Source organism: Plasmodium chabaudi (genome assembly GCF_900002335.3).
Source record: "Plasmodium chabaudi chabaudi strain AS genome assembly, chromosome: 10".
In the NCBI taxonomy this organism is placed as follows: domain Eukaryota; phylum Apicomplexa; class Aconoidasida; order Haemosporida; family Plasmodiidae; genus Plasmodium; species Plasmodium chabaudi.
The window spans coordinates 112249-130447 of NC_030110.2; the positions used below are offsets into that span (position 1 = coordinate 112249).

The window sequence follows — 18199 nt, forward strand, 5'->3', positions numbered from 1 at the left end:
TAAATACATCACCAATGTATTATCATGCCAATATACCAAACATATATCCCCCATTTAGCATGCCAAGAATTAATAATTTTTCTGTTACTTCATTTACCACTTGATCACAGTAGCTAGCTAACTTGAAGGGGGGAACTCGAAGTGCTCACTTGAATTCCCTTCCTTTATAGCTATCTATTTATTACTATCAAAGTAAAATAACAAAAGCGATCGTATGAGCATATTGTGTTCATCATATGATAATTTGCTTGATGGGATATTTTTTAGTAAGCATGTAACAAAAATATCTATATACAATTGTATGGATTTGAGATCATAGATGTTGTTTATAATATCGATGTGATATTTTTCAACTTTTTTTAATATATTAATATACTTTTGTATTTTTTTTTCACGTAATAAATTTTCAAACAATACATGTTTACTTAGCCTATCATTATTTTCCACTGTATTCCCATTATTTGAAAAATCTATGGGATTTAAATTTTTAAATAAATCAATGATTAAAAATTTGTATATCACCTTTTTAAAGTAAATTGTCTTGCTTGCGTCTTTAGATCTATTCATGTTTATATCCTGTAAAAGTTATAAAAACGAAAGAAAAAGTAATCGAAATAAAAGATATGCGTGTAATAAAATAAAAATACAGACACATACATTAGACCAGCCACATTTTCTATATTTTCTGGTTTATATTAATGATGCACATATATGCATATAAAAAAATGAATAATTCAGAGACTTGATGAACATTTCGAAAAAAACAATTCATAAGCATACACACTTTTCTCATTTAAAAAAATTACGTGTAGTGTTAGGCAAATATATTCGCAATATGATTCCATCAATGTATCTTTTCTTTTAATATTCCACCGAAACGATAAAAGCTTATTAATGCTAATATTTTTGAATATGGATATGTGATAGTTATTAATTAATTTCTCATTTTGAGTATATTTCTTTTTTAAATTCTTATCAAAACTTATATCTATTTGTAGACATTTTTTCATAAATTTATTATTGAATTTGTTCGTTATATGCACATTTTTTAATATTGTTCCTTTTTTATTAACTCTATGAATAGAGCTACCAATAGAATTAATACCATTATCATTATTATTCCTTTTTTCAAAAAATATACTTATATCCCTATCATCTGCTATCCATTTATATTTCTTTTCCTGGTGAAAATTTTTCTTGTTATGTTTCTCTTTTTCAAAAATTTTTGAAATATATTTATTATTATCTGTATATGTGAAATCATTTATAGGTTTGATTATTTTTTTGTTTTTACGCCCTTTTTCTATATCACCATCAAGAATGTTATAATTATCCGCTACATCTATATGCATTTCTTCTTCATCATCTATCCTTTTGTCATTAATATTGACTATATCCTCTGAATTGCTTTCCGTATTATCCATTTTTATAGCATAACAATTTAAATCATGCTCTAACCCCATGCATATTTCATTTCTTTTATTAACATTTTTTATATTCCTTAAATTTTCAACAAATGGATTCATATTTTGACTTTTAATTGAATTATTCACAAAACGATTTACAACGCTGCTCTGTATGAAGTTCCGTCTCCCTCCTATATTGAAGTGTGCATTTCCATCACTTGCAGTATCTATACTTCTTTTGAATATATTTTCATTTCTGTTAAATTCTTTCCCTCTTATGGGCATTTTTTCTATATCGACAAAATTCCCTTCTACGGAATTAAATACACCTTTGTATCTTTCCATGTCATAGTGTTCCTTATTTTCGTTTGTGCTTTTCATAATGCAGTTTTGTTCATTATAAAAATTATTATCATCATTATAATTTCTAATTGTCTGATTGTTGAAAAAAATGTATGGATTACACCTTGGATTTAAATCATTATTTATTTTTACATTACTAAGATTATTTAAGTCTCCAACTAGGTCGCCATTTATGTCTTGATTCGTTTCATCATTTTTATCTCTATTCTTATTGTCATTATATTTATTTAGTTTGTTATTTTCTTTTTCATGCTTATCATTTTGTAATCGTTTAGACAAGTTACACATACTCATAAAGCTTTGGTCAGGACAGACTTCCTTTTCATTTATTAAACCATTACCTTGATTTATATATTCCATATCGTTGTTAATATAATGACACATATTTCTTTTTTTTTCATTTTCCCTTTCTTCATATGCTTGCATATTTATTTCGACTTCATTTGCAGAAATGCTACGGGAAAATTCAGTGCCAATATTCAGTTCGTTTTTTTTTAAGTTTATATCTTCATAGTTGTTGTAATTAAATAAAAAATTATGCTTATCACTTATATTATTAGCATATGAATTCGATGAATTAATTGCTTCACATGTATATGGGATACTATTATTAGGATAAATTGTTGGATCTGTAAAAACTCTTTCATTGTTATTTTCCCACCACAAATCGTCGATTTTATTTTGCTCATGATAAATTTTTTTGTTTTCATGGGTAAATATATTTGTGAATTCATTAATTTTACTTCCATTGTTGTGTACATCTTCATTTTCGATCATTAAATTTGTGTTTTCCTCATTAAAATTATTGGAATTATGATAATCCGTATATATGTCATTTCTGCTCATACATATATTATTATTTTGGTTGTTATTTATATCACCATATTTATTGGGTGTTATTCTAAAATTTGTTGTTTCTTTTTCGTCATTTCTATTTCCAATACAATACTGATTAGTATCATTTTTAGGATTAAATAAATGATTCTGTTCGTTATTAAAATTTTCTAGATTTTCAGCAATAGTAACAACTTTGTCGACTTTATTGGTGCTTGGTGATAAAAATGAGATTTTAATTGGTATATTTTTTCTATCTGCATAATGTAAGTCAAATGAATTTCTCCACATATCAGGATACATGTTAGCTTGTTTACATTCGGAATTGTTATTATTTGCTTCTATATCGTTAATGAGATATTTATTTATTTGATTATCATATATGCCATACGATAATTTTTCATTATTTATTTTTGGAGTGTTTGCATTATCACTAAAATGTATTAATTTTGATTCAGTTTCCCCATAAGTTGTCTGAAGAAATGGTGAATTCATTTGTATCATTTCAGCAGAAATTCCATTCTTATTTTGCTCACAAAAATTACGTCTATTATTGGTGCCAGTACAATAGGCATTACTAATATTTCCTATATTGTTAAAATTATTTTGGTAAAAATTTCGCCCATGTTGAGTGCTTGGTTGTTCTACAAATTCAGAAACATCAGTTTGATTTATTGCCAGCATATCATTAGATAGACCTGTATTTTGACATTCAATGCTTACACCATTATAAATGTTACAATCAGGGAAAAGATAATAATTATTATTGTTTTCTTTTTTATTAATCTTATTAGAATTTAAATAATTTTGATCAATATTTGTCTCATTTATAGTGAATTGATTATTTTCGTCTTCTTTTGGATTCTCATTTATCCACACATTTTTATTAAAGTTCGTTCTTTCATACTGATTTTGCAATAAATGTATTTTTGGCATATTTAAATTTTTATTTTCTATACAATAATTTATATTGCTAATCTCTGATTTGTTATCCATACTATGCTCTCCATTGTTGAAATATTCATTACCCACAATATTGTACGATTTAGCACATTCTACGTCATTAAAATTGTTATTATAACATTCTAAAAGAGGCATAGATATATTTCCATTGTAAGTATTATAGTTATTGCTATATTCAATTTTGTTTCTACTCATATTATCACCCTTTCCTATTCCATTATTCCACACCCCTTCATCATATTTTGAATATGTATTACAATTCCAATTCAAAAACATTGCGTTTTCTTTTTCAACATTCAAATTTTTTTCTTTCACTACGTTTTCATGATAAAAGTTGTTCAAATTATCAATGTTCTTATCATTACTGATTCTATTAATAACGTCATTTCTAAATGTATTTTCACTCATAATAACCGTATTATTATTTCCGACATTACTTAAAATTGTTTCAAAAAATTTATTGGTGTAATTTCCTGTCCTGTTTAGTTTTTTTATCGCATCTGCATTATTAAATGTATCATGATAATATGCCTCCTCATTATTTTCCATTTCACATGGGTTAATTTTTTTATAAAAATATTTTTCCATCCTTTCTCCACGACTTATACATTTGTCTGTTAATGGTGTTCGTATATTTGGGGTTATAAAACATTTGCTTAATATTTCTTCATTAGGAATATTTAAATTGGTGTGATTAAAATAGGGATACTCATTTTCATAACTATTTATATGAAAATTTTTTTCAATATTTTTCATAAAAACATAATTGTTATTTCTATCTCCATCCATTAGATACATTTCATTATTAGTATAGCTATTTATATAATTATTTGTGTCTGTATCTTGCTTTATATTTACACTATTAATATTATAATTTCCAAAATCATTTTCATCATTTATTTTATTTACTTCGGTTCTATTATTAATTTGAGTCCCCGTGCCTATTGCGCTTAAATTATATTCATTGACGAGACTATTTTGATTCTCCATTATTTTTCCATCGTATGCCATTTTTATGCCAACTAAATAGGGTGCATTATTGAGTCGATTATAGTTTTGTTTATTGCTATCAATCACAACATTATTATTATAACCACATAGAAAATATGCATTACCCATATCATTTGGATCACTTGTAGCATCTTTGAAGCTTTTATCCCCCAGCATATCATTTTTTGGATAACTTGATATCGAAATATGCCCTGCCTGATAATTGCTGCAAGCATTTCCACCATATATATCAGTTCCCAAACCTTTGTAATAATCATTTTGAGAAATAAAATTACCATTTTGAATATCGTATGGATATGAGTCAGATACGCAATATGCATTCCTAATTAGTTCGTTGTTCTTATTTAAATTGGGTAATTCATACATGAGATTATTATTTTCACTAACTCTTCCCTCGCCTTTTAAAAGTATATTTCCATTTATATTAGTATTATCGATGCCGCCACTACTAATACCTCCACACTCTTTTTTCCTTTTCTTCTTAGATGAAACATTTCCCAATGAAATGTTTTTTCGTTTTGATACGCTAATATCATTTTTGTTTTTCTTTTTTAATCTTAAATTGTTTCTCCTTTTTTGAACATTTAATCTGCTCCTAACAGCTAATTCTCTTGCTGCTAAAAACCCATATCTATAAACAGAAAAACACTCTTTTTTTTTATATCCATATGCGCACCATCGTTTTTGTCTAATATCAAAATGCACTCCTTTCATTTTGGGTATCTTCATAATTTTATGGAAATAATTTATGTTATTATCTTCTTTGGAATTTTTCTTATTATCATCTTTCAGTTTATAATTGCATATTTCCAATTTATCTAGTTCATCCTCTCGTACGTTTTCAATACAATTTTTACAGTTACTATCACTTACCTTGTCAATGTAACCATCATTTTTTACCTCACTTGATTCATTTTCTTTTTTTTTTTTTTTTTTTCTCTTCTTATTTGAGTTTATTCCAGAATAACATATATTGTCAATTTCGATAGCGAAATTATTTTCTTCACTTTTTCTTATTATATATGACTCGTCTATGCCATCTCCGATTTTTGGTTCCCCTGCTATATCGTCATTGTAAACATATTTTATATTATTTTCATCTATATATAATTCATTGCTTCGATTTTTTATCTCATTTTTTGAAGATCTGTATTTTTTATCGCTTTTTTTATTGTCTATAATTGAATTTGGAATTTTATTTTCAATATAACTAGTGCCATTCACTTCACCAATTCTAGTATGATAAATTAAATTGTTCGTTTCATTTTTAAAAAAATTTAAACATCCATTATCTGAATAATTTTTACTTACAGATCGGTTGTTTATATCAATTAATTGCAGCATGGAGGTAGAATGATTTGGAATATTTTCATCTACACTAATAATAATTTTTTCTGTGCTTCCTTTTTTTCGATTTTTTGCTTTTGGTTTTTTCTCTTTCCCCTTCACCCCTATGATTTCTCCATCATCTTTTCTTTCACCATTTTTGTAAAATTCATGAATTGTATTTGTTTTTTCTATTGAGGGTTTTACTTTGTTCTTATTTTTTAAAACCATTTCATCTAAAATTGCTTCCTTTTCAGGGTTTTTATTATCTATATTCTCTTCCAATAAATCATTAATCTTCTCCGTCATATTAAAATCATTTTTGTTTGTTTCTTTCTCCGCTCCGATATTGTCTTCTCCCTTTTTTTTCTTTTTTCTCGACCTCCCAACTGTGCTATTCGGTGTCCCAGTTTTGCTACTATTGTTGCAACCTACTTCATTTTTTCCCTTTTCCAATATTTTTTCAGAGTTTGAAATTTTGTTTATTCTATGATTTTTTAAAATATTTTTTTTCTTTGCATTTACAATATTGCTTATATTTCCAAAATAGTTATTATTATCTCCAAATTTTGTAGTAAAATCTTGCTCATTGTTTTCGTTTCTATTACTTATGTGTGGGTGTAACATACTTTTATTATAATAAAAATTATTGTTTCTATTTCCATGTAATAAATTTAAAATGGTTTTCGAATCTGCCTTTTGGTTTTTCCTGATAGCATTATTGCCATCCACAATTTCTATTTTCTTATTCAGAACCACACCATTTTCTACATCTTTATGTAAAATGGTATTTTTCTTCATGCTTGAAGTATTGCCAAATTCATTATTGTCTTCATACTTTTCTCTATTTGTCACATCACCATTTGGCAGAATTTCGAGATTATTGCTTACATCGTAAAAATAATTGTCGCCATTTCGGTATTGAACACAATTTCTATTCGATAAAATATTATTCTCATTGTTAGCCAAATCAGAATTACGTATACCTTTTGTATCACTATTATACTCTTCGTTTTCCCTTTCAATGCTAACCTCATCAAGATTGTTATCATTTTTTATAATATTATTAACATTGCTAAAATTATAACGAGACTTCCAATCTAATCGTTCCCCTTCAGAAGTATAATTCACTCCTTCCTTCTCTGTTCCTATATTAGTGTGCATAAATACGTTTTCACTAAAATTTCTACAACTATCATTTTTATAATAGTAATCATTTCTCTCTTTGCTATTGCAAATTAAATATTGTGGTTGGGAATTCCATTCTGTAAATTTTTTATCCTCATTTTGTCTATTTTCAGTATATATACCATTCATGCCTCTATTAGTAATACTATTGCTTCCTTCAAATTTATTGAAGTAATTAGCATATCCAACATCATTTTGAGGATATGCCCCCAATGAAGTTTTGTTTTGGTCACAAGAAAAATTAGGATTATTTAATTTGTTATAATATGTATTTTCAAAAATATTCATACAAATATTCACATTTGCATTGCAATTTTTATAATTATGTGCACAATTCCCATTATTATTTTCACAGTAGCTATTTGTACAATTGTTGGGAACATCATTAGGGTAAATTCTTTCATTGCTCATTGAATTATGTTGGATATTAATTTCATCATCTCTAATATTTTCATTTTTTGATTGACAAAGAAAATTTACCGAATTATTTATGTCTGAAGAAATAGGCACACAATTTGAAAACTGTTTTTGTTTGTGAAATGACGAAGTATTGCCTATTAACCCATTGTTATCATAATGTTTTGTGTTCATTTCACTGTTTAATCTTTTTGAAAAATTTAAATCATAATTATTTATATCATTTGTTTTCCCATTATTTGTATACATAACATTAAGATGGTCATTGTTTCTTAAAAAATTTGAAGCATCATTTACCCACATGCTTTCGTTTTCTCTAAAATTGAAATCAGACTCTTTTTCTTTCGAAGGTATAACTTTCTCACTGCTTATATTGCATACATTGGTGGTATTATTCCCTTTGTCAAAAGTTGCACTTTCTTTATTTCCTGAAATTTTACTCTTGCTTTTCACATTTCCATGTATAGACGAAACGCTCTTGGAATGATAACTTAGATGCGCAACCGTAACATTTTTGCCGTTATTCAGAATCGATTCTATTTTCTCTGATCCTTTTTTGGAGAGTTCTTTCTTGTTCATTTTTGCATATATTGTTTCATTCTTGTTAACAATTTTATTCTTTTCACATTTTCCATTTCCCCCCTTTTCATTGATTTTAGAGTTCCGAAACTCTAGAGCTAGCTGTCTAGCTTTATAAAACCCATACTTACACACAGGGAAATGTTTCTGAATCTGTTTGTTGTTTTCATTTTTCCAATATGCTATCCATCTAATTTGATTATGATCAAATGTCAATCCTTGTATTTTCACCATTTGCTTAGCAAGCACTCTATAATATTTTCTTTCGTTCAATGGTATACCCGTTCTTTTTTTTTTCTTCTTATAATTATTATTATAATTATCATTATAATTGTTCAGGTTTTCATAATTATTAATACTCTTTTTGCCAAAATTTAATAAAACATTATTTACATCATCTGTTGAGACACATTTTGAGGGACAATTTGCTTCTTCACTTTTTATGTCATTTATAAAAGGGGCCTTGATCCTAAAATATCCTTTTTCTTCGTCTCCTAAGTTATTCTCTTTTCCATTAACACGGTCATTATTTTTTTCACAAACCACTGTAGTAGTCGATTTATTTAAGCAGTATGCTTTTTTAATTTTTAGTTCATGTTCTTCCCTGATATTATTGTCTTCGCTATTTATGACATCACTATTTTCAGTCTCTTTCATACTTTCATCACATTTATTACCATTTGTAGCGTATACTTCGCCAAAACTTTGATCGATAATTTTTTCCCCCCTATTATCCGTTGTTATATATATGCTGCTTTCGTCTTCTTTTGAATTTTTTTTCATAATATTGCACCCCATAATTATTCTTTTGGAATCTTCATTAATTTTTCCTTTATCTTCATTTAAAGAGACTGCCGTACTATTTCCGGCTTTTAATCTGCTAATACTCAGATCAGTTTTTAATATATTATTATGTTTTTTTCCATTTTCATTATTCTCATGATTTAGTTTATTAATTTTATCACAACATTTTGATATAGGAATGTTTTTATATCTGATATGAATCACATTTTTCCCATTAGAAGAATTAACTTTATCAATTGGACTTACAATTCTGTTGTCTTTATACGTTTTTTTTTCCAAAATTTTAATCAAATTTATTTTACAATTTGGTTTACTATTTAAACATGCATCATGCCTATCTCTATATATTTTATGTATCTTTGCGCATATATTATTTGCTTCCTTTTTACTTCCCTGACTTTTTATTGGCAATATTACCTTTGGCATATTGAGATTATTAATATGTGATTTGTCTATGCCACATACATCACCACCATTATTATGCTCCAATTTTTGCGGTATATTATTATAGAGTATTCTTTTCGCATCCAATTTTTCATCATTTTCATTGACTATTATATTTTCTATACAACTAACTTTTGTATTAACATTTGGAAGATATTTGTTTCTATCATTCTTTTTATCCGCAATATTAGTAGTAATATCGTCACTATAGTTCGCTCTCATTTTTTCTATTCCTTTCTCTATATTAGTCATATCACTATTTCTTATACCCCCATAATCCTCTTTTTTACGCAATTTCTCATTTCTTTCTTTTTCACTTATTATCTTAGTATTTTTCTCTATTTTTTTTATATTATTACCAACTTCTGTTAAAACTGTATCAATTTTGTTCTCATTCGTACCATTAATATTATGTTTATGAATTTCATTTGGGGGAAAACGCGAAAAATCATTGTAATTGTGCAAGTTTTCTACTAAATCTATGCCCAATCTATTTTTATTATCATTGCTATTAGTTTCTCTACATTTTACTTCGTTTTTTTCTTCTTCAAAATTTCGAGATATATCGTCATTTGGGGTATTTTTGTAACACGTCATTCCTCCGGTTTTTGTTTCTCTATTATATAATTTAATTATACACTTTTGGTTTTTTAATAGTTTCTTTTTTCGTATATTATTCAATTTTTTATTTTCTTCTGTTCCCATTATTGCTTTATTGTCTTTATAATCCAGTGGGGTGCATTTGTAATTGTCTTTGCTGTATTGATATGGGCTTATTTCTACATTCGAATAATTATGCTTTTCTTTTTCAAAATATGGTAATAAATTATATTGCTCATATCTGTTTTCCCCTTGGTCACTGTTAGAACAAATCATATCAAAACTATCTTCTTGTGCATTTTTCTTACTATGGCCATTATATTTTTTGTCTTTATGTTTTTCCCCTTTTTTTAGATCATCCTTAATACTATTTAAATTTTTGCTCCTCAATTTTGATATATTTGAAGTATTCTCAGCAAAAAGACCCAAATCACCCTCTTCCAATGGTTTATCATTAATTTCACCTTCATTCATGTAGTCTATATTTTATTTTTTAACTTTTTATAAAAATAATAAATATATATAACTTACTTTTTTTGACGCAATTGCACATTCACAAATTTATATATGCATGTAGCCCCAGTTCCTTTACATATCTTTTGATATGCTCATCATCGCTTCAAAATATGTACAGATATTATTTGGACAAAAAAATATATTATATGAAAAAAAGAGTTCTAAGAAAAAAATATCTTATGATATATACATATTTTAGAGAAAGTACGGAAAGTAGTAGTTTAAAATAAACGGAAAAATATGCATAGTATAAGGTCTATATATAATATTCTGAAAATTTTCAAAATAAATAAAAAAATATTGATACTAACATATACAGATGCAACATATCATTAGTGTCGTGTCTTAACCACTTTTCTTTAAAGTATATATTGCCTGCCCCTTGTATAGTATATATGCTTTTCACTATCATAATACGTTGTTTATATAATATTATTAAATTCGAGGATTCTACTTATTCTTCTAATTTTTATGTAAGACACTGCTTAGCATGCCCATCAATATTTTTATACATAATAAAAATTCGTTTATATATACTTATCTGCTTTAATATATATAATACTATGTATAGCTTCATAAATAGAACAACCAGTGTATTGCTATGCAATAATAGGAGCACATCGAAGTGACAAAATAAATAAACAAAACAAATGAATACTCATGTATGCATATATATGCATCGTAATTTGTCATGAGCTATTGTTTAATTTGTGGTTATAAACTTATAGAAATATCTAAACTATCATATAAAAAAAATATGTACATATTTATTTTGAACATTTACATTTTAGTTGCTACAAAACAATGTGTTAACTAATATGTTTATTACATAAATGTGCATATATCAATTCGGGCTTGTTTTAAGTATCTTGTTTTATGTATTAATTATAAAATCATTGAACATTATATAAATATATACACACATACAATATGCAACAGGTGCATTTTTAAGATTTAGATTTTTTCATAACACAAAAAATAGGAAAAAAAAGGGAAATCATAGAACAATATGGATAAAACATATTGTTTTCACAAAGTTGCATTAAAAAGCCAAGTGCTATTATTAAATAAATACAAGCAATTACCTCAAAATATAAACTGCAGAAATTCCTATTATTTATATTGAAGTAATTACAACTATTTTTTTGTTCTTTTTTATAGCTCGCTTCAGTAAGAATGATATATTTATGATAAAACGGGCTTTATTTATGATGAAAATAATTTAATACTTAAAAAAATTGTAAACTCACAAATTTTCATTTAAAAAAAACGTAAAGAATGAAACAAAAAAATAGGTCGTATAAAAATTATTACAATAGTCATACACAATAAACAAATGAGTGCATGCAAAAAAAAAACTACCACAGGTAGGTATTATTCTCCATTTATAATATATAGCTTTTCTTTATTATACTACACTATGTAGTCTTTTTTCTCTTTCATATTTAATATATGTTAAAACTTACATATATCTGCATATGTTATCCCTTTCCAAGTATTAACACAGGAATACTCCTATATTCCTACACATAATCGATCATTTGCAACCATAAACATCCGTATATATTTGCGCAAATATATATCTCCTCGTTTTCCTCATAAAATAAATGTTATATTATTTACTCAGTAAAACAATAAATATCATAAGATTGAAATTGTTACATACGAATGCCCATAAAGCGGGGCGCATTAATTTAAGGTCTTATATAAAATACAAAAAAACACACACATCATAAGATATGTATATGAATAGGGATATATTCAATTGATTTCTGTGGGATCTTTAAATTTTATAGCTTAATTTGGAGTTTTCTTTAAGTAAATTTTTTATGCACAGTTTATTTCTTAAATAAATTTTCAAAAAATTGTTTTTCTTCACATATCCCAAGTTTTCTCTCTTTATCCGCAACTTGCATTACCTATTGTAAAAAAGTGGAAATATGAATGTAAGTCTACATATATGTTCATATTAATATCATTTAATTTGTGTTGATACACATACTTTTATATGAGCTAAACATACCTGTACAATAGTCTTAAACTGGTCGTAATCCATTAAGGGGTAAAATAATACTGGCGACACTATTCCTTTTTTATTTAAATGGATTCCTTTCGATCCTAAGCCATATAATACATTTAAATGAAAAGAAAGCTGTTTATCTACTCTCCTTTTATATATCTCATCAATAATTTGTGATTTGGACCATTCTGTATTTAATATTTTTGATTTTATTAAAAAATTTAGGATACTATTTATTTTGGCTCTTGGAGGGTTGCCTATAGCTATTTTTTCAAACGACTTTTTCAAATTTTCATCGCACGAATTGTTAAATGTTTTTATTTTGCTTGGGTTGTTTATCCCTCTATTATTGGTAAAGTTTCTCACAACTCTATTCATAGGCCCGTTAAAAAAAGTAATAAAATAATAACAACGGCAATAACAATTATTATTATTACAATAAGCAATCGGAAAACCTTAAATAGCCGTACTTACGACATTTTTGTGCTCCCCAAATAATGAAGCAATTCTTACTTTTAGCCCACAGAATAGTATATAATTAGCACATTTAAAAAAATATATCAGTATGGAAAATACAATTTATCAATTATATATACCATGACCCTCGTCCACTCCTTTTTCATTGAATTCTTGCGGATTAAAAAAATGTATAAACACCTATATAAATACGGCTTGTATATATATATTATTATTTCCCTTTTATTAAGTTATTAATATTTTAAACGAGATAAATCGACCTATATGCAATAAATTTAATACCTTATATATTATATTGCTACTGTTATTCAATTTTATTATTGTATGTTGCTTTATGTGATCGTTTATCACATCTCTAGCGCATATACATTTATTTCGATACATGTATACATCAATCGCTATAGGCAATTTTTGGAGATATTAAAAAATATACATATGATTATTTTCTTATTAAAAATTTCAAAAGGTTTTTAAATATATCAAAAAAAAGGAAAAATATAAAATGCATGAATAAAAAAAATAGAATCGAAATGTATATTTATAAAAAATGCATTTGCTCGAAATATGTATCTATAAGAACGAATAAATAATGCATGTGTATAGCATTATATTTTCGATCCTATGTACATGTATAATGCATATTTCTTTATTTATACAATACATGTGTGGCTATATAATACATACAAGTAGTACACATAGATACTAGGAAACCCAAAAATTGAAATAAAAAAACGTATAAACAACGCCAATACATTATGCATATTACAATAAAAGAAAGCTAAATATTTTCATAAATTTTCCTTAATTTTTTATATGACTAGAAAAATTAAATCAAAAATGTGAAAGAGGGATAAAAATATATAAAATGGAGAAGCTTTACAACAAAAATTAAAAAAACTATTTTAAAAGTGTTTGAGAAACATTTTAAGTTTTACACTTTGTATAAGGTTTCATCTTTTTAATTAATTATTATTTTTTTTGGCAATATCATTAATTTTACTGATAAAATCATCTCTTGAAGAAGTACTAATAAACGTTACTATATACTGGGTTATTATTTTTTCATCACCTGTAATAGCAAAAAAAAGAAAAAGAATAAATGTGGTTTTGCTTCACCCATACATATGTAAATATGCAGTAACGCAATCTCTATCACATACCTATATCACGGCCATTAAATAATGCGGACAAATTTTTAGAGGGAATTATTCTAAATCCTTCGAAAATGTCTGTATTTAAAAATAATCTTCCACTTCCTTTTTGAAAACATAAAATTCGATGTTTATCATTTTCTTTATTTTTCATTATTTGAATTTTTACTGGTAAATAACCTGACCATTCTTGTTTCCCGTCTTTCCTAACAAACTTATTTATCTTTATAGTATTTTCTGAGTATATTATCTCTTCATTTTCTAAAAAATCGTAATAAATGTGAAGAATGAGAATGAAAATTGAGCAAAAAAAGGTGCATAACAAAGTGGATACATATATAAATGCACATTTTCATGTCTATTAATATCATATGCAAAAATTGTACAAATGCTTGTTTTGTAATATTACCAAATGGGTCTTCTTCTTCGATCATTTTAATATCCTTTTTTTCATCTATTACTTTTTTTTTTTTATTTATATTTTTCTGCAATTTTGCCAAATCTAAACCTTTTCCACCAAATATATTTAAGGTTCCTACATATTCACTGAATAGTTTATTGGGTGAATTGGGATCATTCTGAAGGTAAAAATAAAGTATATGGGTATATAATGAAAATATATTTGACAAAGAAAATATTTAACACTCTCATATTACTTTACAATTACATATTTGGCAGTATCGATGTATGCATATAGATTGATTAGAGAAAAAGACAATAATGTAACAAAAAGCACAAACAAATTCTATTTAATTACCAATGATGCAAAAAATCGGTCAGTTTTTTTGAGATCCCCATATTCGCTACCCCCGCTTTCGTTGCTATTATAAAAAAAAGTTAAAAAATAGTTATATTAAAAAGGAAAAATCATATTGTATGAAAACAATTATTATGATATAGAACGCAGGGAATTATCCCTCATCTTAGCAACTATAATGTTTTAATTTCAGTATACACATATATATAATTTTTTGTACCTCTTTTGTGTTTTAGCTACACTGGTTTGCTCATCTTCGTTTTCTTCATTATCATCTTCGTCATCCGCCCCACTTTTTTCATTATTGCTGGTTTTTTCATCATCATCGTTTTCAGATGAATTATCCTTATTATTTAATTTTATTTTTTCTTTAGTGTCTTCCTCATCTTTCGTATCACTATGTTCTTTATCTTTTTCTTCATCGTCTTCTTCTTCCTCATCTTTTTCTTCATCTTCTTCTTCTTCCTCATCTTTTACATCATCTTCTTCTTCTTCCTCATCTTTTACATCATCGTCTTCTTTCTCTTTCTCTGCTTCCTTCACTTTTTCTTCATCATTTCCTTCCTCAGGTTTTGTTTCCCCTCCCTTTACATCCTCCTTCTCTTCGTTTTCGCCATCATCATCTTCTTCCTCACCACCATTTTCCTCCTCATCATCTTCTTCTTCATCATCATCTTCCTCCTCATCGTCTTCTTCTTCATCTTCTTCGTCATATTCGTCATCATCATCTTCTTCCTCATCTTCGTCATCATCTTCTTCTTCTCCTTCCTCGTCACTTTTCTCAATGGAATCTTTATCATCATTGTCTTCCTCCTCTTTATCGGCTTTTTCATCAATGTTAGATTCATCAGGATTCTTTATCTCAGTCGAATTTATCACTGCATTTTTTGTATTATTTTGTTGAAGTTTTTTAACTGTCTTATTTTTTTTCTCCTTATCGATATGCTTCTCTTTAATTTTTTTGGATTTTTCATTTTCATTATTAGTTACATCCTTATGTTCTTTAAATTTTTTTTTTTTCTTTTTTTTGCCTCTATATTTATAATCATGGGCATTTGCAATTACGATATTATTATATCCCTCGATTTCATTATTATTATTGTTGTCATAATGATTATTAGTTGAGTAATCTAAAATATCTTTTTCGCAATTCATAGTTTCTCCTTCATTGTTAGAAGGATAAGATTCACATAATGGTTGGCTCTCGCCTAAATTTTTAAAGAAATAAATGTGGTTAGTACAAATAATGCAAACATATATGGCGAATGTATATAATACAAATTCATTAGTTGTTATCAAATTCCTTGTTTAATTAACATTTACCTTGAACATCCTCGTTATGGATTTCTGGAGAACTGGAGCCTATCTTTGCAATCTGTAAGAGGTTCAAAAAAATATAATAAATAATTTGTTTATACATATGGACATAGTTTTATTTTCTCTATTTAGTATCAGTTTTATATTTCATTTTCATATTTTGTCTCTTTGTATTTACTTTGTTAGGGGTGTCATTTTTTTCTAGTTTATGCCTAAATGCAAACAAAAAATTAGTTTATCATATAGGTGATACATTAGAACAGCGTTATATAGATTTACATGCTACGCATTGCAAATACGTCCACATATTTTCAAAAAAAATATAGACTGCTTATTTACTGGATATATCTACATTATATTTTCACTCACTTCTTGGAATTCTTGATTTTAGAATTTCCATCCTCGGCCTCATTTAAATCTAAACTCTAAATGAAAAATAAAATCGAATTAAAAATATATGTGGGTTGTATAATCATACTTCAGCATTGTAGAGAGAGATAATAAAGTTTATATAATGTTTTAAACTTCTGTTATTTATCCCCATACATATAATATGTAATAATTGCATATATTCTATATTTTTCTCATTATTCCTTTATATTATTTTATTTGTTTTTGTGGGGTTCCCACAACTTTTGCTCCTCTTTTGAGGTTTGTCATACCATAGTGCTATTCAGCTATTAATAGAAACAATTATCCCTCTTTGAAGAAATGTCCATAAAAGTTTCAAGATTGTAGCCTTGCGCAAACAAAAATATAGTGATGTGTGAAAATATATGCAATACAAGCATATAAATTATTTATCTATTATACATTGGCCTGTTTATATATTGATAATTTAAGTTAGCTATTGTATTCTCATGCTTATCAAATTTATGATTTATAAACAAACTTATGATGGTATGAAAATTTTATTTTACTTGTTTAAACTTTTTATTTTTCATTATATTATTATTTATCTTACCTAATTTACTACTTATACGTTTTTATTGATTTTTCTGGCATTCGCGTTTAATCTTTTAATTATCCCACTTATATATTATTTCAATTATGTATAATATAATTTTTATTCTTTTTCATAAAGCGGTAATCATAATCCAAATAAGTTCGCAATTGTAGTTAAATCCAATTTATTTTATATAAATTATATACAAAATAATTATTATATTAATTTATTTTATTTTCGTATGTTATATCCCTTTTGCTATATTTTAAGTTATCTCTTTTTTTACTCATTAAGTATTGAGGCACACCGGAAAAATTACAATACAAATGGAAATAAAAATATAAATAAATAAATAAATATATATATATAATACAATAAATTCAAATATTCTTCAATTTACTACTTAAAATTGGTAACCAATTTTTTTAATTCAAAAGTTTTTGATAGTATATTTTTTGCCATCATTATATTTGGGTATGTCGTAAGGAAAGATAAGCATAATGAAAAATGATTATTTCTTTCATAACATTATATGTATATTATGAATTAGCTATAATGCTGGCACAATCACTTATTGTGCTGGACACTTATTATTATTGCAAAAGAGGCGCCACAGTAAATTAGTAAATTAATAAAGTATTATAAAATAAAAACAAAAAACTGCTACTGCGAATACCACAACTTGAAAATTCTATTGAAAGAATCGTAAAAAAAATAAATATAAGATCAGCATAATAATCATTACATTGCAATTTCTTAAAGTATTAAAACCCAATTTGACCCCAAACAAGCTACATAATTAATTTATGCTTTTAATTTTATTACATTCAACTCATTTAATAATATAATGTAAATTTTGCTACTTGTTTTGATTCATATTAATAAAAAAATATAATGTCTACATTACTATTATTCTATAAATGAATACAAGTTTATTTGTTCATATGCGCATTTTGTATAATACAATTAAGGCTCTATCATATGGAATAATGAAACAAACACTTCAAATGGAAACAGTAGCAGACTATAATTTGTGGCATAGATTAGGATGCTATTGTTTCTAAATTATGCATATGCATA

General features: G+C 26.2%; 3 protein-coding genes across 3 annotated transcripts; all 3 read right to left on the reverse strand.

The window, feature by feature from the left end:
• Positions 1-174: 174 nt before the first annotated feature.
• PCHAS_1002700 (AP2 domain transcription factor AP2-SP2, putative) lies at positions 175-10409 on the reverse strand (the record flags this gene model as incomplete). The annotated part of the gene is made up of 2 exons (XM_740784.2): positions 175-576; positions 807-10409. 2 exons carry the CDS (start codon positions 10407-10409, stop codon positions 175-177), a joined length of 10005 nt encoding a protein of 3334 aa, XP_745877.2.
• Positions 10410-12289: 1880 nt separating this feature from the next.
• PCHAS_1002800 (conserved Plasmodium protein, unknown function) lies at positions 12290-12849 on the reverse strand (the record flags this gene model as incomplete). The annotated part of the gene is made up of 2 exons (XM_736812.1): positions 12290-12370; positions 12475-12849. The coding sequence occupies 2 exons, from the start codon at positions 12847-12849 to the stop codon at positions 12290-12292; spliced, it is 456 nt and encodes a 151-aa protein (XP_741905.1).
• A 1061-nt stretch (positions 12850-13910) lies between these two features.
• Positions 13911-16838, reverse strand: PCHAS_1002900 (conserved Plasmodium protein, unknown function; the record flags this gene model as incomplete). The annotated part of the gene is made up of 9 exons (XM_016798245.1): positions 13911-14017; positions 14109-14360; positions 14509-14677; positions 14857-14920; positions 15077-16064; positions 16180-16231; positions 16352-16385; positions 16543-16598; positions 16836-16838. 9 exons carry the CDS (start codon positions 16836-16838, stop codon positions 13911-13913), a joined length of 1725 nt encoding a protein of 574 aa, XP_016655482.1.
• Between the last annotated feature and the right edge of the window lie 1361 nt (positions 16839-18199).